The sequence below is a fragment of the Cercospora beticola genome, chromosome 4 (assembly GCF_033473495.1).
Source record: "Cercospora beticola chromosome 4, complete sequence".
In the NCBI taxonomy this organism is placed as follows: Eukaryota; Fungi; Ascomycota; class Dothideomycetes; order Mycosphaerellales; family Mycosphaerellaceae; genus Cercospora; species Cercospora beticola.
This window is the reverse complement of record NC_088938.1, coordinates 3,739,466-3,761,856: the sequence shown is the minus strand read 5'-3', so window position 1 is coordinate 3,761,856 and position 22,391 is coordinate 3,739,466. Positions and strand designations below refer to the sequence as shown.

At 33.8% G+C, this 22,391-nt stretch overlaps 2 protein-coding genes across 2 annotated transcripts; one reads left to right on the top strand and one right to left on the bottom strand.

The window, feature by feature from the left end:
* Window positions 1–18,581: 18,581 nt before the first annotated feature.
* RHO25_007090 (uncharacterized protein) lies at window positions 18,582–19,707 on the bottom strand (the record flags this gene model as incomplete). The annotated part of the gene is made up of 2 exons (XM_065602889.1): window positions 18,582–19,050; window positions 19,136–19,707. 2 exons carry the CDS (start codon window positions 19,705–19,707, stop codon window positions 18,582–18,584), a joined length of 1,041 nt encoding a protein of 346 aa, XP_065458961.1.
* A 292-nt stretch (window positions 19,708–19,999) lies between these two features.
* RHO25_007089 (uncharacterized protein) lies at window positions 20,000–22,113 on the top strand (the record flags this gene model as incomplete). Its single annotated transcript, XM_023597866.2, has 2 exons — window positions 20,000–20,488; window positions 20,542–22,113. The coding sequence occupies 2 exons, from the start codon at window positions 20,000–20,002 to the stop codon at window positions 22,111–22,113; spliced, it is 2,061 nt and encodes a 686-aa protein (XP_023452303.1).
* Between the last annotated feature and the right edge of the window lie 278 nt (window positions 22,114–22,391).

The following is a 22,391-nucleotide window of genomic DNA, read 5'->3' as shown; positions in this document are numbered from 1 at the left end:
ACTAAACTACCTAAGTTAAGCTAGGAAATTAATAGATAAGCTAGTCCTAGTACTAGTAGAAGACTATATTTAAAAGCAAAAGGATTAACTATTATATAGTAGGACCTATAAGGATATAAGGATTAGGAAAGGAACTAAGACTAAACCTATAGCTAAAAGAGAAGGAGATCTATCTTAGATAAAGGACTAGGCCTAGAGCTAAAAGCTTATAGTATAGTAATAAGATAAGTACTTTAGAAGAGATAGAGAGAATATAGATAGAAGAAGAAGCTAAGTACTAAGTACTATAGAGTATTCCTTAGCTAAGTCTAAGGCTAAGAATAGAAGTAGATTTAGGAAGCTCTATTAGAGGTTTAAGAATCTATATTTATAGTAATTACCTCTTAAGTCTCTATATAGAGATAAGAGGTACCTATTCTAAAGTCCTATAAAGAGGTAATTTAGGATCCTAAATAGAAATATATATAGAAGGATATAGTCTAAAAGGAACTAACTATATTAAGAAGTAATAATACCTAGATAGAAGTTATTCTACCTAAAGGAGCAAACCTTATTATATCTAAGTAGGTATTTAATATAAAGAGATTAATTAGTAGAGCTATTAAGAAGTTTAAAGTAAGACTAGTTATAAAAGGTTTCTCTTAGAAGTTTAGAGTTAATTTCTAAGAGACCTTTATACTAATAGTTAAGTATAATACCTTAAGAGTATTTATAGCTATAGTTTATAAGAAGGATCTAGAACTCTACTAAGTAGATATAAATAATATATTTACTAAGAGTAAACTTTAAAAAGAAATCTTTATAATTCTACTACTAGGAGTTAAGATTCTACCTAATATAGTCCTATAAATCCTAAGAAGCTTATATAGACTAAAGTAAGTAGCAAGAGACTAGAACAAACTCTATATCTTAAAGTTAAAATAGATTAGGTTTATATAATTAGAAGTAGACCTATACCTTCTTATCTACTAGGAAAGGAATATTCTAATCCTAACTTATATAGATAATATTCTAATTATAGTACTAAAGCTAGAAGATATACTTTAGTTTAAGGAATAGCTAGGCAAGGTATTTAAGATTAAGGATCTTAGAGAACTAGAGAAAATCCTTAGAATAAGGTTAATAAAAGATAGATAAGCTAGGATTCTAAAGCTTAATTAGGAACACTTTATCTAGAAGAATCTTATAAAGCTAGGAATAACTAAGGAGATAGCTAACCTAACTCTCTTACTAATAGATAGTTATAATAGCCTAAAACTAATAGGCTTATATAATAAGAGAGGGAACAAAATAGAGTACTAAAGCTAAACTAGTACCTAGATATAGCCTATAGTTATAATAAGACTAGATATTACTTTCTCTTTTAGAAGGTTAAGCTTATATATCTTAGACCCGACTAAGAGGTATATATAAGCTCTAAAGAAACTAGCAAAATACCTAAAGTTATTCTAAGACTTAGGATTAATATTTAGGAGAAATAGAGGAAGCTTAATAGGATATTTAGACTCTAACTATATAATAGATAAAGCAGATAGAGTCTTAATCCTTAGGAGTATCTTCTTCCTTTATAGAGCTCTAGTTTCTTAAATAAGTAGGAAGCAAAAGTCTATTATAATATTAATAATAGAAGCTAAGTATATAGCTATAAATATATATATAAAGCAATCTTAGTTCCTAGTAGTACTCTTAAGAGAGATAGACTATATAGAGTTAGTAGGAGAATACCTATTCTAACTAACTATAAAAGTATATCCTAATATAGTAAAAGAGCTAAAGCTAGTATAAATTATAGGAGATAACTAAGCAGCTTTAACTCTTATTAAGGATATATATACCTATAAGAGATCTAAATATATTAATATTATATATAACTATATTAGATATCTCTAGTAGTAGAGGAAGGTTATAGTAGAATATATTCTAATAAAAGAGATAGTTACTAATAGCCTAACTAAACTAAAGAATAGGCTATAGTTTTAGGAGTTTATAAGATAACTCTAACTTATATAAGGAAAGGCAAAAGATTCTAGCTCTAAAGAGATTAGTTCTAAGCGGAGGAATAAGATATATAAATAGAAGAAAGTAACTAGAAAACCTACCGCTAGAGTTTTTAGTTAGAAACTCTATCGATAGAGTTTTTAGTCGTTTTAATCTAATTCGTATAGCTATATATAGAGATAGACTTAAATATAAGAAGGCAGGTAGAAGACTACCTAGCCTAAGTAGGAGTATTAGAAAGTATAGTCTAGTTAGATATTCTAAGAGATACTTTAGAGATTAGGATTAGGTAATATAGGTTATATAATACTAGGTTATATAACTTAGCTAATACTTATCTTAGGAGTAAGATATAATCTATAACTAACTAATATAATTAACTCGGTTAGTTCCTACTTATTATCTCTACTTCTACTACGTTATACCTATCCGATAAGTGCCTACGAGAATATAATTCGATAGTTCTTAAACTAAAAGACTTTCCTAATTTTAAGCTTATCTAGGAACTAAGTAAAGTTATCTTAGTCGAGCTAGATCTAGCTATTTATATCCTCTAGCTTCTAGAATATTCTAATACTATATATAATTACCTAGGTACTTAGTATCTCTACCTAGGCCTCTAAGTATATAGCTTTAAGCTAAGATTAGTCCTTCTCTAGCCTACTCTTCTCTTCTTCTCTATAGAGAATAACTTTAAGGTCTCTACTTAGAAGCTTTTATATAGCTTTAAACTACTATACTCCTAGTTTCCTTCTAAGCTCTTTATAGCTTATTTTCTTTACTATCTCTTTTTCTTCTTAGTTTCCTATTCTTACTAAAATAGTTATAAATACTTAAAGCTAGAGCTTTAGTATTATATATCTAATTTAGGCTATCTAGGCCTATATTTTAGAGGTAGTAGTAGTAGGTATTAGGCGGCTCTAGAGGGTTTTCTAGATAGCTTAAAGAGTTTAGGACTCTTCCTAGTAGAGAGCGAGATAAAGAAGAGCTTATTAGACTTATTAGAAAAGAAGAAGAGTTAGAGAAAAAGAAAGAGTTATTTAGATATCGAGGTAACTCTAGATCTATTCTATAAGTATTTTTAGGTTCTTTTAGATTATTAGTTTTAGAGTATAGATATTAGTAGTTATTTTCTAGCTTTATTAGCTAGAGAGAGATAGTTATAAGTAGATTTAGGCCGCCTAGGAGTTAGAGTCGTAACTTCCTTCTTCTAGGCTCTTTTCTCTACTTATAGTATTATAGTATTAGTCGAGAGGTATTATTATATATTAGGAGGCCTCGAGGTCTCCTACTATTATCGTTATTACCTACTAGAGCGCGTTTATATTTTCTTACTCTAGCTATTTTAATAGTATATATTTACTTTTTATCTAAGAATAATAAGTAGTAGCGAAAGTTTAAGTCTTAAGTTATATTTCTATTTCTCTCTATATTATAGTATTTAATTACTAAATAATTAAATTAACTCGGCTATTACGATTTAAGATTCTATAGATACTATATCTCTCTATCTAATAGTTAGGCTTTAAGTAAGTAGTATCTTAGGCTTTAGGAATTCTTAGTAGAAAGTATTTCTTTATAGGCTTATAGTAGATAGAAACCTAAGTCTCTCTAACTACTTACTTTAAAGAGTTTTACTTTACTTTATTCTACTATATCTAGATAGGTTAGACTTCTAAATTTAATAGGTTATAAGCCTAAGTTTATATTATAGCTAGAAAGCTAGAAGCTAGAGGATATAATAGTAAATACTCCTAGTAGGAGTTAAGATACTCTAGTAAGAGACTTAAAAGTAATAGTAGAATCTAAAGCTATAAAAGAGTTAGAAGTAAGAAGAGTAGTCTTATAAGTATAAACTAGATAGTAGAAAGAATAGTATATATAGATAGATAGAATATCTAATATATATTAGTTCTAAGTAGAAGGATATACTATATAGCTATATAAAGATAGAGAATAAACTCTATAAGATACTTAAGCTAGGTACTTAGTAAATAAAAGTTATAGTCTAATAATACTAGGAGTTAGTCTAGTATTTCTCTACTACTAGAAAGTAGAAGAAGATAAAGTTAGAAGAGTAGTTAGACTATTAGAAAGAGTAGAAGTCTTCTAAAGATAGCTATATAGATAGAACTTACTATCTATTTAAAGGAAGATCTTATAAAGCTAGAGAATTAGTTTATACTAGGTATATTATATTTAGAGAGAATAGTTATAAAGTAGGTTCTAGAAAGACTTACTATTAGCTAATAATACTTTAGAGACTAACTAAACCTCTTACTATCTCTAGAATCTAAAGAAGGATTAGATAATTAGGCTCTAGAAGCCTAGTTAAATAAACTAATATATCTAAAATTAAAAGGAGTTATAAACCTATTTTTATTATAAATATAGTAGTACTAGAAGGTTCCTATACTAGAGAGTAATAGAGAAGTATACTTCTTTAGCTATTAATATATATACTATATATAAGGCCTAGAATATAATACTTACTCTAGAGCTACCTAGAAGATAGAGTTCTAGAAGCTCTAGCTAAAAGAAAGGAGTCTTAGTATAGTTAATCCTCTACTAAATAGTCTAGTATAAAGGAATTTCTATCTATATATATACTAAGAACTAAATACTAAGATATATAGGTCCTAGTTTACTATATAAAACAAATTTATTTCTTAGCTATAGTTAGAAGAACTTAGTAATATATATATCTAAAGTTAACTTTTTAGAAAATAAAATAGATATTAGAAAGTATAGTCTAGTTAGATATTCTAAGAGATACTTTAGAGATTAGGATTAGGTAATATAGGTTATATAATACTAGGTTATATAACCTAGCTAATATCTATCTTAGAAGTAAAATATAACTTATAACTAACTAATATAATTAACTTAGTTAGTTCCTACTTATTATCTCTACTTCTACTACGTTATATCTATTCGATAAGTACCTATAAGAATATAATTTAATAAGTTATAAGCCCGAGTTTATAGAGAGGCTCTAAGTAGAAAGAGTTAGCTTTCTTATTTTTAAAGTAATATATATTACCTCTTATAGAACCTATAGTATTAACTAGATAGAGAAGTAGGAAAAGAGTATAAGAGAGACTAAAAGTATATTCTATCTATACTATCTTAAAGCTTTAGAAGATTCTAGTTATAAGCTAGAAGTCTCTAAAAAGTAAATAAAATAGAGAAAAGTCTAGTAAGATATATTCTACTCTAAAAAACAAATATACTAAAGAAGTATAAAAAGAAAAGAATTAGCTTTAAACTATAGTACCTAAGTAGATAAGACTAGGCCTAAGTACTAAGTACTACTAATACCTTAGAACTAGCTAGTAGTACTCTTCTAAGAAAGTAGATCTTTTAGAGGTTCTCTATCTAAGAACCTAACTAACTTCTATAAGAAAGAAGAGTTCTTAAATACTTTAGCTAAAAGAGAAGAGTTTTAGTAACTAGAGAAAGCAGAAATCTAGAAGCTATTAAATTATATTCTTATAGGCACTCGTCGGATAGATATAATATAGTAGAAGTAGAAATAATAAGTAGGAACTAACCGAGTTAATTATATTAGTTAGTTATAGGTTATATCTTACTCCTAAGATAGGTATTAGCTAGGTTATATAACCTAGTATTATATAACCTATATTACCTAACTCTAATCTCTAAAGTATCTCTTAGAATATCTAACTAGACTATACTTTCTAATACTTCTACTTAGGCTAGATAGTCTTCTATCTATATTTCTATATTTAAATCTATCTCTAAATTATAATAAGTTATTAGGTACTATAGTTATATAGTTAGAGCTATATATCTAATCTATCTTAGTTTAACTCCTTAGTCTAGTATCGTAGGTCCCGTAGTAACGTTATTACTAGAGTATATACTTTTTGTTTCTCTTCTAGGCTTTTCCCTTTTAGACTATATATAGATTCCTAGATCCTAATTACTTATTATATATAGTAAGCTACTTCTTCTATAGTATAACTCCTAGGCTTAGTTTTATATATTCTATAATATCTCTAATACTATAAGATATATCTTTTATTAATTATTCTAAAGTCTAGAGTTTAATCTATAGTTAGAGTATAAATCTTTTATCTTTCCTTATATAAGTTAGAGTTGTCTTATAAACTCCTAAAACTATAGCCTATTCTTTAGTTTAGTTAGGCTATTAGTAACTATCTCTTTTATTAGAATATATTCTACTATAACCTTCCTCTACTACTAGAGATATCTAATATAGTTATATATAATATTAATATATTTAGATCTCTTATAGGTATATATATCCTTAATAAGAGTTAAAGCTACTTAGTTATCTCCTATAATTTATACTAGCTTTAGCTCTTTTACTATATTAGGATATACTTTTATAGTTAGTTAGAATAGGTATTCTCCTACTAACTCTATATAGTCTATCTCTTTTAAGAGTACTACTAGGAACTAAGATTGCTTTATATATATATTTATAGCTATATACTTAGCTTCTATTATTAATATTATAATAGACTTTTGCTTCCTACTTATCTAAGAAACTAGAGCTCTATAAAGGAAGAAGATACTCCTAAGAATTAAGACTCTATCTGCTTTATCTATTATATAGTTAGAGTCTAAATATCCTATTAGGCTTCCTCTATTTCTTCTAAATATTAATTCTAAGTCTTAGAATAATCTTAGGTATCTTGCTAGTTTCTTTAGAGCTTATATATATCTCTTAGTTAGGTCTATAATATATAAGCTTAACCTTCTAAGAGAGAAAGCAATATCTAGTCTTATTATAACTATAGGCTATATCTAGGTACTAGTTTAGCTTTAGTACTCTATTTTATTCCCTCTCTTATTATATAAGCCTATTAGTTTTAGGCTATTATAACTATCTATTAGTAAGAGAGTTAGGTTAGCTATCTCCTTAGTTATTCCTAGCTTTATAAGATTCTTCTAGATAAAGTGTTCCTAATTAAGCTTTAGAATCCTAGCTTATCTATCTCTTATTAACTTTATCTTAAGGATTTTCTCTAGTTCTCTAAGATTTTTAATCTTAAATACCTTGCCTAGCTATTCCTTAAACTAAAGTATATCTTCTAGCTTTAGTACTATAATTAGAATATTATCTATATAAGTTAGGATTAGAATATTCCTTTCCTAGTAGATAAGAAGGTATAGGTCTACTTCTAATTATATAAACCTAATCTATTTTAACTTTAAGATATAGAGTTTGTTCTAGTCTCTTGCTACTTACTTTAGTCTATATAAGCTTCTTAGGATTTATAGGACTATATTAGGTAGAATCTTAACTCCTAGTAGTAGAATTATAAAGATTTCTTTTTAAAGTTTACTCTTAGTAAATATATTATTTATATCTACTTAGTAGAGTTCTAGATCCTTCTTATAAACTATAGCTATAAATACTCTTAAGGTATTATACTTAACTATTAGTATAAAGGTCTCTTAGAAATTAACTCTAAACTTCTAAGAGAAACCTTTTATAACTAGTCTTACTTTAAACTTCTTAATAGCTCTACTAATTAATCTCTTTATATTAAATACCTACTTAGATATAATAAGGTTTGCTCCTTTAGGTAGAATAACTTCTATCTAGGTATTATTACTTCTTAATATAGTTAGTTCCTTTTAGACTATATCCTTCTATATATATTTCTATTTAGGATCCTAAATTACCTCTTTATAGGACTTTAGAATAGGTACCTCTTATCTCTATATAGAGACTTAAGAGGTAATTACTATAAATATAGATTCTTAAACCTCTAATAGAGCTTCCTAAATCTACTTCTATTCTTAGCCTTAGACTTAGCTAAGGAATACTCTATAGTACTTAGTACTTAGCTTCTTCTTCTATCTATATTCTCTCTATCTCTTCTAAAGTACTTATCTTATTACTATACTATAAGCTTTTAGCTCTAGGCCTAGTCCTTTATCTAAGATAGATCTCCTTCTCTTTTAGCTATAGGTTTAGTCTTAGTTCCTTTCCTAATCCTTATATCCTTATAGGTCCTACTATATAATATTTAATCCTTTTACTTTAGAATATAGTCTCCTACTAGTACTAGGACTAGCTTATCTATTAACTTCCTAGCTTAGCTTAAGTAGTTTAGTAGTTCTACTTTTCTCCTACTATAGTTATAGTTCTCTAGAGTTTTCTTCTTCTAGATTCTCTATTCTCTAGTACTCCTTCTTATCCTTTAGTAAAAGTAGTAACTATATAAAGAGTATTTAGCTAGGACCTATAAGTTTAGTTACTATAGCTATAAGTATAGTAGCTATAGAAAGTATAACTACTATTAGCTTCTTTAGAGATCTACTAACTAGGTTTCTAATAGGTATACTACTTACTTAATTAAGCTTAGGAATATTTAGCTCTATATCTTCTCCTTTTTTATACTTAAACTAAGTAGTAGTATTATAGGCTTTAATAGCTCTTATATTAGGCTCCTAGAAGAGCTATATTTTAGTAGTATTAGGAATATATCTAATAAATATAGTATCTTTGCTTCTATTTATTAGTTTATCTAATCTTATCTCTACTAGCTAGAACTTAGGATCTATATAGACTACTACTTTATAACTCTAAACTCTAAAGTATAATACTAAGAGTTAAATACCTAAAAAGGCTTTCTTAGGTAATATCTTAAATCTATTAATTTCTAGGCTATTAGGAAGGGAATTTCTAATAACTATATAGGCTACTAAGGCTTCTAGCTAGAATTTAATAGGTATATAGGCATCTTCTAGTATTGCTCTTATATAGTCTTTAGAGGCTTAGATTAACCTCTTAACTACTCTATTTTAGATAGAGTTATATACTTTAGTTATATAGAAGGAAATTCTATATTCCTTCTCCTACTACTTTAGTATAGTAAGAAGCTCTCTTACTCTATTACTTCTTATAATCTAGAGAGAGTTTCCTAATTATAGCTTAGCTTTTACTTTCTAGTCTTTAAGGATACTTAGTATATCTTCTCTAGACTTTATTAGGAAAGTCTATTTCTTTCTTAAGAAGTTATTAATAATCTTAAGCTATTATTTATATTCTAATCTTAAAATAGATAAAGAACTATAGATATTAATAGAAACTAGAGATAACTTTTAGAGTTTCCTTTTAGTTTCTTTCTCTCTATATTTCTTTATTTTTACTAAGAAATATACTCTATAAAGTTAGTATTTCTTTAGAATAGGAATCTAAGCCTTTAAGTTAGATACTTTATATAAGTTTCTAAGAAGACTCTCTCTAAAATATATAAGTCTCCTATATTAAAGCTCCTACTATTCTTATGTCTTTTCTTAGACTTTAAAAGTATAGGCTTTATTCTCTTATTTTTAATTAAAGTATAATATTATAAGCTTCTATAATATATTATTAATCTCCTTAATAAATAGTACTTCTCCTAATAGTTTTATCTAGATAACTAGTTTCCTAGATAATAAAATAAGTATAAATTTTAGTAGTTAAATACTATATTACTAGCTAAATTAGTTCTAAGAAATAAGATTTACTCCTAGACTAGGTATAAAGAGAATATTCTTAAGAATAATCTATTTTCCTCTTTTCCTATCTATTACTATATTTCCTATATATATAGCTATTAAATAGCTATCTCTAACTTTAATCTACTTTTTCCTCTAAAGAGGTTTTAGTTCTCTAAAAAGTAATTCTTAGTTAGTTATATATAATAAAGTATAGGAGTTAAGTAGCTATCTTAATAGTATATACTTGCCTTTTACTTCTATAGTTAAGTATATAACTTTATTAATATTATTATCCTCTAATAGAGATTAAGATACTTTAGATACTATAGAAGGCTCTATATCTTCTTAGATAGTATATATCTTCTTAGAAAACTTCCTTAAAGTTTATCTCTTCTTAAGAGATTAGACTTTTAAGTTAAGTTTCTTTACTATTTCTTTTAATACTTCTTTATTTAGTAAAGATCTTCTTCTAAATATACTCTCTCTAGATAGTATTCTTCTCTTCTCTACTCTACTAGCCTATTTTAAGTTAATAGTTCTCTTAGCTTTATTAAAATATAGTATTAGGTTTATTAGTACTAGGCTAATAACCTAAGATCTTACTAAGTAGAAGCTTAAGCTCGATCGGAGTTTAAGCTTATTAAGTAGTCTAAAGGAAAGTAACGAAGTAGGAAGAGTTACTTAATTCTAATTAGTAAGATAGAATAGTAAGTTATATATAATAACTATCTAGAAAGGTAATACTTATTACTATTATATATAAAGGAGAATCTCTATATTCTTTTAGGTCTATTATACGTATAAGAGACCTAATCTATTACTCTATCGAGAGAGTAGGAGATCCGTTTCTTTATATATAGAAAGGTCTCTCTAGTTCTTAAAAGATCCTTTCTATTCTATAACTAAGTATAGCTATATAGCTATAAGAAATAATTAGGTAAAAGGAGTCGCAATAGTTAGAACTATAATACTATCTCTCTTTTAGCTTAGCTCGTCCTAAGCTTCTATACTTATTAGCTTTAGGATTCCTTTTATTATACCTAGTAGTAAAGATATCTCTTTCCTTCTCTTATAATATTAATCCTTCTAACGCGCTATCTATAAAAAAACGTAAACGCTATACTATTCGAATCTACTAGCTTAGAGAATACGCTATAAAGCTTTATTCTCGTTATTAAGAGAATAACTTAGTATATTAGATCTATATCTCGTTAGGAAAATATACCTACTATTATACTAGTAACGCGAAGAGATATAACGCGTAGATAATAGATTCTAAATAGGAGCGTCTTAGGAAATAGTATAAGAAGCTACTATCTAAGTTAGATTAGGTAAAAGACGCGCTTATAAAGGTATATACGAAGAAGATATATTTATAGTAGTAGTTAGATACTTTAGACTAGAAAGTAGAGGCTAGTCGTACTCTTAAGAAGTAAGAGCTTAAGAAGATAGAAGAGAAGAAGTATATTATAGAATAGGTAGGTATTCTTCTTATTCCTAGAAACTCGTCTAGTCTCGCTCTTAGTTCTCTAATCTAGAGTACTATAGATAGTTCTATAGATTCTACCTTCTAGAGTTTTCTCGATAGAGTTATAGTAGAGCCTATTAATAGAACTACTTAAGAAGTAGCTAGTAGTTTATAAGGTTCGTTTCTAGTTCCTAAGTATTATTAGATTCGTAGTACTCTTTCTACTTAATAAAGTATTTCTAATTCTTATAGTCTAGGATTTTTTCGACTTCGAACTCGTCTTCTTCTTCTAGTTAGAAGTAGAATATTTTTTAGTATAGAGTTTCGGCGTCGGTAGGTTCTAGTAGTAATACGTAGAATACTAGATAGATTTTCGTATCTTTTAGTAGCTTAAGTTAGTAGTTAACTAGTCCTCTAACTTTATTAATTAAAAATAGTCTAACTTTAATATAATCTAGTTTTTTAGTCTTCTTTCTTATTTTTAGATTTTTTATAAGAAAGTAGACCTTATCTCTCTTTTAAAGCTAAGGTACTATTTTTCTTTTATTATATCTAGATTTAGCGATTATTATTTATAAGTCTTAGATATAGTTCTTAAGTTCCTTATAAATAGTTTTTATATCCTATACTATAACTATAGCTCTCTTAGCTTAGAGATAACTATATAGATCTCCGAATAGGTTCGGATTTCGTCTATAATTCGAGAAGAATAGCGTAGCCTATATAGTCTCTAATTTATAGTTATTTAGCGCTATTTATACTATAGGGAGTAATATAACCTAATTGTCTTATATATAATTAATATAGTATCGTAGGTACTATTCTAGAGTCTAGTTTATTCTTTCTATTTATCTATCTATTTCTAGATAATAGGCTATAGAGAGTTTATATTTAATCCTAATAGTTCTAATAAGTATTTTCTAGTAGTTCGATATAAATAACTTATCTCTATTAGTAATAAAGATCTTCGGAAACCTATAGTATCGTATTAGTCTATCTATTACGAGATATCCGAGTTATTCTACTATATATTTTTCGCTAGTAGATATAAAGTATATATATTTAGATAGATAGATAAAGTCTTATATTCCTAAACCGGCTCCTATCTAGATCTATATAGAGCTATCTATATATTTTTATCTAGAGGGCGAAAAGTCTTATAATATAAAAACCTATCTTCCGTTTACTTCGTATATCGTACTTATTACGGCGCCTTTAGGTATCGAGTTATCGTTATATACGATTGTAGATTAGCGATCCTCGAGTACCTATTCTCTCTTAAGTCTAGGCTCTCTTCTCTCTCTTCTTTTCCTATCTCTCTCTCTTATCTCTACTCTATCGTCGGCTCTACCTCTACCTATACGAACTATTAGAGGCACTTAAGTACTATTAGGCGTTATACTACTAGTTTTATCCTCCTTATAGTTAATAGTATAGTCTATATATTTATACTCTCTATTAATCGGATAAACTCGTTCCTACTCTATACTATATTCGAGTACTAGAGTAGGATATATTTCTCTATTTATCGTCTTGCTCTATACTTATATACCGAGCTATCGAACCCTAGAATATTCCTCGTATATAGGTATATATTAAGCCCGATATACTCTATTTAGAGTAGTATTACGGCCGTACTCTCGGAGCGGGAGAGCTCTTTATATTTCTAGTATCGGTTATCGTCTCCTCTCGTTTATATATACTATATAGGGGGCGCCTATAGGTCTGTCTCCCGTCGTTAGGCTACTACGGTTCTCTAGCTTTCCTCCTACTAGAGATATCGGATATCGTATCTATTCCGTACTTCGTTAGGCCGCGCTTCTTTCTATATATCGCGGCCGAGTTAAGTATTACTTATATAGAGGAGATCTTCTATATATTATCGGCGGTACGAGTTTCTAATCTTATAGTACTAACGCTATATATATTCTATTACTATTAGATTTTCTGTCTTCTAGATATATCGGGACGTCTTCTTATATAGGTAGTCTTTAATTAATAGAGTACCTGTTTTATAGCGTAGCGCGTCTACTAGTATAGTATAGTAGGCTCCGGCGATTCGGTATAGGTTAACGTTCTAGGCGACTTCGAAGAGTTATATATTCGTTCGCTATTATATCGCCTATATTAGTCTACTATATATAAGTATAGTTCGTATAATTATATTATATATTTATCTTATATAGAGTAGGTCGGCTCCCTACGTAGACTATAAGAGTCCTTATAGTACTTTAGTAGTCGCCCTTACCTTTTATATAGTAGCCTCTATATTCGCCTTCTAGTTAAGCTTCGAGTCTACCTAGACTTCTAGGAAGCGTAGTAATTCTACTAGTTCGCTATTAAACTCTACGATTATAACCTTTACTATTTTATTCTATTTTCTTTTCCTTATAAAGTAGATTAGCTAGTATTTATCGGAGGTAAACTTAGCTCTATATCGCTCGGCCTAGGTATAATACTTCTTATAGGCTCGTTCTAGCCTTTTATAGTTTCTCTCGGTCGTAGTACCGACTACTAGTATTCCTATATCGTTAACGAACTCTATCTCTATCGTCTCTCTACTCTTTAGCTATAGAAGAAGTTCGGACGCAAAAAATAGGAATAGGATTAGCGATAGAGTAGACCTTTATAGGATTCCCGTTATTATTGCTTATTTGCTACTTATAGCGTTACCGAGTCGGAGGCTCGTCGTATAGTCTATAAGGAATAACGTAACGAAGTATATTAGCTATAGTAGGAATCCTTTCTAGTATAGAATATAGATAAAGCAGTCGTATAAGACTTTATCGAAGGCGCTAGAGATATCTAGATAGAGTATTAATACTACCTTCGGCTTCGAGTAGCTCTACGCTATATAGATCTATTCGGTTATTAACTCTAGTATAGATAGAGTAGAGCGGTTTAGTCGGGCTCCTATCTATATTACTAGAAGTAGGTCTCTTTCTTCTATAATAGCTAATATATATCGAGCTATAATAGCTTTAAGGAGCTTTGCTATTATATTAAGTAGAGCGATCGGTCGGTATAACTTAGCCTCTATATAGTCTAGTTTTTAGAGCTTTTATAGGACTACTATAGTTAAGTCTTTCTACGTTTCGAGGTAGAAGCCTAGTCTTATATATATAGAGAAGATATTAGATAGAGCTAGAGCGAGCGTACTAGTATACGCCTTAAGGAGTTCGTTTAGGATTATATCTAGGCCGGGTGCCTTGTTTTTCGAAAGTCGTTTTATCGCTTTAAGTATATCTTCTATTATAATCTCTTAGTCGATAGAGATTATTAGAGTTTAAACTAGCTAGATATCGCTTAGGTCTACGTTAACTAGTAGCGGGAAGAAGTATACTACTAGGGCTCTCGCTTTACTCTTATTACTATCTTATAGATAGCCGCTTTAGGATCGAATAGAAAAGAATTAGAGAAGAGTAGCTTATTTCGGTTATCTCGCCTATTTCGCTAGTTTCTATACTTTGCTATTATTAGCTATAACTTCTCGGACGGTCTCTCGCTATACTTATATTATATTACGTCGAATTTGTTTTTTTTTTTCGTTCTCGGCCTTTCGGTATAGAATATAGTTAAGAACGTCTCTGCTTCTTTGCTATACCTACTTTACCTAGCGGGCCTATTTCGTAAGGTAGCTATATTCCGTAGTCTACTATATAGTAGCGTATAGTAAGAGTTTTGCAACCGGTACTTTTGCCTAGATTACGAGCGTAATCGTAGTAGTTAGGTCGACGGCTATTCGGCTAATATCTGTCGTAGAGTCTAGGCGTCGAGTAGTAATTTCGTCTATAGTTGCTCTTATATTTTCTCTAACTCCTTCCTAGTCGGCCTTCTTCTATTATAGGCGTAGCTTACGTTAGATATACTTATAGGATAGGAGGAGTTCGGTAGCTATAAGCTAGTAGTCGGAGCTATAATCTAGTTCCTCTTCTACCTTATACTAGGTAAAGCTAAGGAATATATCTCTACTAACCTATAAGAGATCTAGTATCTATCGGCTTCTTAGAGATTCCTAGGTAATAAGTCTCTTAGGTATAGCTAGTTATACGTCGTTAGTTTCTATAATAGCTCTTAGCTTTAACGCTATCCGGTATAGTCGAGAGTTACCTTCTAACTATTCTAGGTAGTATAGGTTAAAGTCTCCGACTATTATAAACTACTATTTATCCTTAAGGAGTCTCCCGATAGTCGGAAGTATCCTCTCTTCGTAGCTCTCTATTAGTTATAGTAGATTATAGTAGTTAAGGACTACTATACTTCCGTAGTATATTTCGACTTTAACTATAACGATATCGTTTTCTACCGTTATAGCTTTCTACGTCTAGAGGTCGATTTCTTTAGAGATATATATATACGTTCTCGTAGTTCCCGATCTAGAGATAATATAATAGTACTCTAGTATTTAGGATATTAGTTTTATAGATAGATTAATCTAAGGTTCTTAAATAGTAACTATATAGTATCTCTTCGAGTCGAGTACTTATAGAAAAAGGATTATTATCTTATTTCTACTATAGTTTATATTATACTATAGGATAGTAAGAGTAGGTATATTATTTATTATCGTCTACTATATTATCGTCTATTAGGTTCCTAGCCGGTATTATATATCGTAAGGCTTTAGACGCGCTAGAAAGGAGGATACGTATATCGAAAGTATAGTTATTGCCTCCTATAAAGCTTATAATCTTACTCTAGCTATAGTCTTTTACTATTTATATAATATCTATATTCCTCGGCCTCTCTAGCTCTCGCCTAGCTAGTATTATATCTATCGGGGACTCTGCTCTTAGGCGCTTATTCTCCGTATCGTATATAGGTGCCGGTAGTAGTAGTAGAGGTAGTAGTAGGCCTATCCTCTCTATTATTAGGCTTATCTTTATTATTATTCGGTCGAGGATATTATATAGCGCGATATAGGCTCTCTATACCTTCTCCTTCTATATCTATCTTACTTAGTATTCTAACTACTATACTATATATTTCTCTCTATAGTTAGTATACTTATTACTACTAGCTATATATATACTTATCTCGTATTTCTCTATATACTTTCTATACTCTACTTCTATCTTATAGTACTTCTCGATATAGCTCTATTATATATATTTCCTATATTATATAGGTCTATACTTCGAGGAGTATAGTTCGACCGTCCGGAAGTACTTCTCGTAAGTAATGCCTCGTAGGTAGATTTCTCTAGCCGTTTCGATATTATTTACTTCGATAACTATACTTATTATCTTCCTACCTACTCTATAAGCTAAGCCTTTTAGGAAGAATATCCGTTCGATAACTAAGCTAGAGTATAGTATCCTATTACTTTAGATAAACTATATAATCGTATCGTTTACGTTTATTTATATACTAGTTATCGGCACGTTATATACTAGTAGCTAGAAGCTGCCTTTCTCTATTCTTACCGACTTCTCGAGGCAAACTATTACCTACTTTTCGTCTTTTTCTAGTTCCTTTAGGCTAGCCTCGCTAGTAGCGAATACTCTTATCTCTTCGCGGGTTTTCTAGACTTCGACTACGTTGCTACCTATAGTTTTAATACTCTTAAGAATATCTATATAGAACTTCTCTTTTAGAGCTTCGCGTTCCTTTCCTTCTAGTACTCGGATCGTAGTTATATAACTAACTACGAGTATATAGTACGTATCCTATTCTCTTTTAATAGTCGTAGGAGAGGTAGTCTTTAGAGTCGCTATATATATTATAGCGGCGAGTTTGCTTACTTCTTTAGTAAGCTAGTCGATTCGGTCGCTCTAGATAGAGCCGAGGAGGAGTAGAAACGCGACTTCGTATATATCGTAGAAGATAGAGAGGATAGAGTTCTTAAGTAAGAAGGTTTTAGTCTCGAGGACCTATCTAGCTCTATTAAGTCTATCTATTAGGTCTATTTATATCTAGTATATTAGTATAGTAGTTACTAGGTTTATAGAGCGTATTACGCTCTTCGGAGTAACCTTTAGCGTCGCTAGCGGAGGCTTTAGTTAACTGCCTATTCCTCCGCTACTATCGCTAGAGGCTCTCCTATCTATCTCTTTAGTTTACTAGCTATCGCTAGTAGTTACTTCGTCTTTACTATTTATATTTTTAATTTTAATATATAGTTTATAACTAAACTAGACTCTCTTAAGCGTTTATAGTAGCCTCTTAGAGCTTACGAAAGCGCTCTACTATAGATTTACGTATTTTTAAACTAATTACTTAATTACCTCTAATTAAGCTAATTAGTTAAAAATCTAATAATTAAAATTAAAACTAATTTAATTAACTAATTACTTCTAATTAATTAATTAGTAATTAAATACTATACTCTATATATATATTCCTTAGTAAAGCTTTAGAGACCTCTTCTATATACTTATTAATTTCTACTAACTACTTTCTTCTTATTCGTCTCTTTTAAGTAATACGAGTCGATCTAGCTCTATAAAATCTTATCCGACTAGTACTATAGTCTTAGCTTCTAAATAACGACTCCGATAAGTTTATAATAGTACTATAGTACTACGCCTTATAGTCTAAACTAACTATACTATTAAACGTATCTAGTAAGCTAAGCGCTTAAAGCGGACGCCCGAATAAAGACCGAGTAGTCGGCGAATAGTTATCTTACTACTATAATAGAGGAGACTTAATAATCTTTTCTCTATAGATAATAGCTAGCTATAAAAGTACTATATTACTATACCTCTTATATTAAAATAGAAGTAGCGAGCTCTTCTTTTCGTATTTTCTCTCGATTTATTAACTTTAGTTCTCTTAGTCGGATAGATATAGTATTATATTAGAACGATAGGACGTAGCGTTATTATAGCTATAAGAGAGATAGATTAGATAAATTTCTATAGAAGGAGAAGCTAGTAGAGAAAGATAAATCCCTATAAGTAACTATAGATACACTTTTCAAGAGCACTAGATACTTACTTAGTATAGTAGAAGGATCGTCTTAACTACGTACCGAAACTCTACCTCAAATCCTCGATAGCTAAGCAACTCAATCTAGCTTCTGGGCGTTTCACGGAGATCGAGACAAAGACTAGCGGAGTCTGCGATAACAGATGAAATTGTATCTTCTGCCCTGAACGGCTCTTACGGACGCGGGAAATCGTATACCACAGGGGCAAATCACTTAGCTGATTGTATTCTCGAGGTCTTCCTTGCGCCGAAAGGGTCACGAGATCAGTAGTTCGAGGGCACAAGAGTATGGCTGGCTTGAGACTGGAGAGAAGTATGTCCAGCTTGAGAAGACTTGACTTTGAAGGCAGTGACCGTGCAGCCCGATCGGCGAGAAGATTTGAGAGAGCGATCCGTGGCTGATGATAAATATGGAGAACCTGAAGGCGGTGGGCTCAAAAGGTCCGCCAGTCACAGATCGCATGGCGTCCACTTCGGGCGGACGTTCGCATACAGACAACATCGATTGGACGCTGTTACCCGGGCGTTATCACCATCAGCGACAGAACTCATTCGCGATTGCAACTAGCGCCGTCACAAGCTCGTATATGGAATCGATCTCGACCCATTCCTGCTTCGAATGCAGACCAAATCCTCGAGGACCCCAGACCACCCCTGGAATACCTGCGGCGCCAAGCAGAGCCATGTCGGTCCATTACTTTTCCCCTCTCAGTACCGCTGGAGTCTTCATCACTGACGTTGCGTGTCGAGCGACTAGCTGCACAAATGGATCACTGTCTGCGATAACATACGGCAGACGCGCCATGAGGGTCCTTAGCTCAAATCGAAAATCGACGTCCGCAGTAGCAAGCTGGTACAGTATGGCGTGAAGCTCCAATCGAGCAGATTCTGCTGTCTCGTCTGGCGTTAAGCGTCGCTGGACCCAAAGCGTACACTTGGCCGGGAACGACGAGATCTCTTCTCCACCCTTGATTAGGCCGACGTGTACACTCGGCACATCGACCTCAGGCCTGCTGCTGGAGCAAGCTGTATTTTGCAGTCGTTTCCCCAGCGCATCGATTGCTACCAGCACATGGCCCGCTTTACAGATGGCATCAACTCCCAGCTCCGGTCTTGATCCATGCGCCGCGACCCCGAAGATGGTCATCTCGTAAACGACAAATCTACAGATGGATCATCGCAAAGGTCAGCAAATGTTTCAAATGGGACAGCTTTGATGATTGTAGGCTTGTTGAACACGATTCTCACCCTTTATGAGCCACAATTATATCCATGCCTGTCGGCTCCATTATGATCGCAGCATCCGCTCGCCACCCAGCTTCGATTACCTCCATCGTTCCAATGCTCGCGTCTTCTTCATCAGCAACAGCCGCCAAAATGACATCACCAGCAAGTTGCAAAGCTCTTGCCCGGGACAGCGTAATCATGGCTGCAGCCAGGCCGCTCTTCATATCGGCAGCTCCCCTGCCGTACATCTTGTTTCCTTCAATACGACCAGCGAGAGGATCACCATCGTATCCCTCTAGCGTCACAGTATCCATGTGACCGTTCAGCATCAAGGTCTTCCCATTTCCAGAGCCTCGCACGATGCCTACTACTGATGGACGTCCTGGTGTCTTCTCCAGCCAGTGTGTCCCGATATCGCGAGCCTGTAGCCATGACCTCACAAATTTGGCCACGGCTGTCTCCCCTGGCCCGGCGACGAAACCAAGCGTCGGGCTTGCGGAGTTGATCCTAACGAGAGCTTGAGTCAAGGACGTTACGTCGTCGAAGTCCTGGCCGATCTCTGGCTCTCTTGAATGATGTGGAATCTTGGTCATGATTGGAGGTATACAACCGGAGGAACAGCCAGAGGGTACGCCGAATACATGATGAGATCGTCTGAGGAGATACAGACAAGGTATCACGTGAGCGGATAATTCGCAAACTCACTACCACGGAAAATTGTAGAACAAGCGTGGCATTACGTAGGCCACCGGCCCGAGCGCCACGCCTTACAAACGTTTGTGACTAGCCTCGCAGTGAATCTCTTCTGTAAAATATGACCTCTCGTTCATAAGATTTGACAACACTTTCAGTCTCACTGAGTACCATTCCACATCTTCGATTCAAATGCCTCCCGTACACCCTCACCCTTTCGATCCACTGCAGCCGGGTGAGATAACACAAGCTGCGGCCATTGTTCGTTCACGGTTCTCTGAATATCAGATTAATTTCCGTGTTATCACCCTCAAGGAGCCGGCAAAATGTCAGATGATCAAATACCTCGATGCGGAGCGCGTGTCAACAGGGTTGCCCCCGCAGCCGCCATGTAGACTCGCTCGCTGTCAGATCATTGTCACACGACAAGGAAGAACCGAGTTCCGAGAGCTCATTGTCAACCTGGACGAGCGTGCCATGACTTCAGACACGCATCTCGTGGGAAAGCACTCTTATATCGACTCTGACTACATGCAAGCTGTGGAGAAGGCATGTCGCGCAGACCCAAGAGTTCAGAAGCAGATCGACACTCTCAAGCTGCCGGATAATGCACATGTCATTGTCGAAGCATGGGCATATGCGACGGACGGGGAGAATGATATGACGGAACGAACGACCATGGTACGCGCTTTCTTCTTCGCATTCTCCAAAAGCATCACTAAGTTCTTGTTTAGTGTTGGTTCTACATGCTGTTTGGGGACAACCCAGACGCAAACTATTACGCATATCCCCTAGACATATGCGCTGAAGTGTCGGAAGATTTGACAGTTCAAAAAGTGTACCGTCTGCCATCCGCTGCAAACGAGACAGAGATCCACGATGAGGCGCGAGCTTTCGACAGGCGGAGGATTCAACCTTGTGATGAGAGTGAATATCATCCCGACCTACGTTCCTCGCAACGTACAACCACCAAGCCTCTTCAAGTTGTGCAGCCTGAGGGCGTGTCTTTCGAGACACAGGGAAACCTCTTGAAGTGGGAGAAGTGGAGTCTAAGGGTAGGGTTCAACTACCGCGAGGGGCTTACCTTGCACGATATCCGCTACGATGGAAGGAGCCTCTTTTACCGGCTGTCTTTAGCAGAGATGTTCGTTCCATATGGAGATCCGCGACCACCTTTCACGCGCAAAGCTGCATTCGACCTCGGAAACGACGGTGCTGGTATCAATGCCAATAATCTACGGCTTGGCTGTGACTGTCTGGGATCGATCAAATATTTTGATGCATGGCACAATACCAGCTCAGGCAAGCCTCTGAAGATGCCCAACGTCGTTTGCTGCCATGAACAAGATGATGGTATTCTTTGGAAGCACACCAATTTTCGCACAAACAATGCAGTTGTCACCCGTGCTCGCATTCTTGTGCTGCAGACCATCATCACGGTGAGCAACTACGAGTACATATTCGCCTTCCAATTTGGACAGGACGGCTCGATACATTACGAGGTACGTGCCACCGGCATTCTGTCCACAGTGCCCATCGACATTGGAGATGAAGTTCCTTTTGGCACGGTGGTAGCTCCAGGTGTGCTTGCACCATACCACCAACATCTGTTCAGCCTCCGGATTGATCCCGCACTTGATGGCCACCACAACTCTCTTCAAATAGAGGAGTCCCACGCGATGTCGTCTGCAGAGATGGAAGAGCATGCTTTCGATCCGCACCGAGTCGGGTATGCTACGAAACAAGTTATCGTCGAAGAAGAAGGCGGGTTCGATCTGGACATCTCCAAGGGAAGAGTCTTTAAGATCATCAACGAGCAAAGCATCAACCCCATCACCAGTACTCCAGTCGGCTTCAAGCTCTTTCCCTCTCCAAGTCAAACGCTTCTCGCCCATCCCGACTCGTATCACGCCCGACGATCCGAGTTTGGCCAGTACGCGGTCTGGGTAACGCGCTACAATGACGAAGAAATGTTTCCTGCGGGGCGGCACACCATGCAGTCTTTGGGCAATGAGGGCATTGCGACTGGGATCAAACGAAGGCGTCAGGACCCCGATGCGCCCACATCAGTACGAAACGAGGATATTGTAGTTTGGCACACTTTTGGATCTACTCACAACCCACGCATCGAGGACTGGCCGGTGATGCCATCAGAAAAGATGACAGTCACTCTCAAGCCTGCAAACTTTTTCAGAGGAAACCCGGGGCTCGACGTTGCGACTTCGAAGCAGTCGGTGAACAGGTCTGTCCTGGTTGGTAGTAGTGTGGCTGAGGAGTGTTGCTCGCATGCAAAGTCTAGATTGTAGTGCTCGTTTGAATCCAATAAATTCATTGACTTCCCATCATGCGCCATTTTCCCGATGCTCAGCTGGTATTCGACGGATTGAAGCTCGAAGTCTACCACTTCAGTAGATGGACAATTGCACTCGAAGCATGTCGACCACACGTGAACGTTAGGCTGAGGCACACCAATGGTGCCAAGATGTGTTGAGTTGAATCCGCGAAAGGAAAATGCTGACTGGGCACGGAATTTTGGGGCTTACAATGAAAATTCCGTTGCCCTGCGGAAAATCGAGTGATTCCA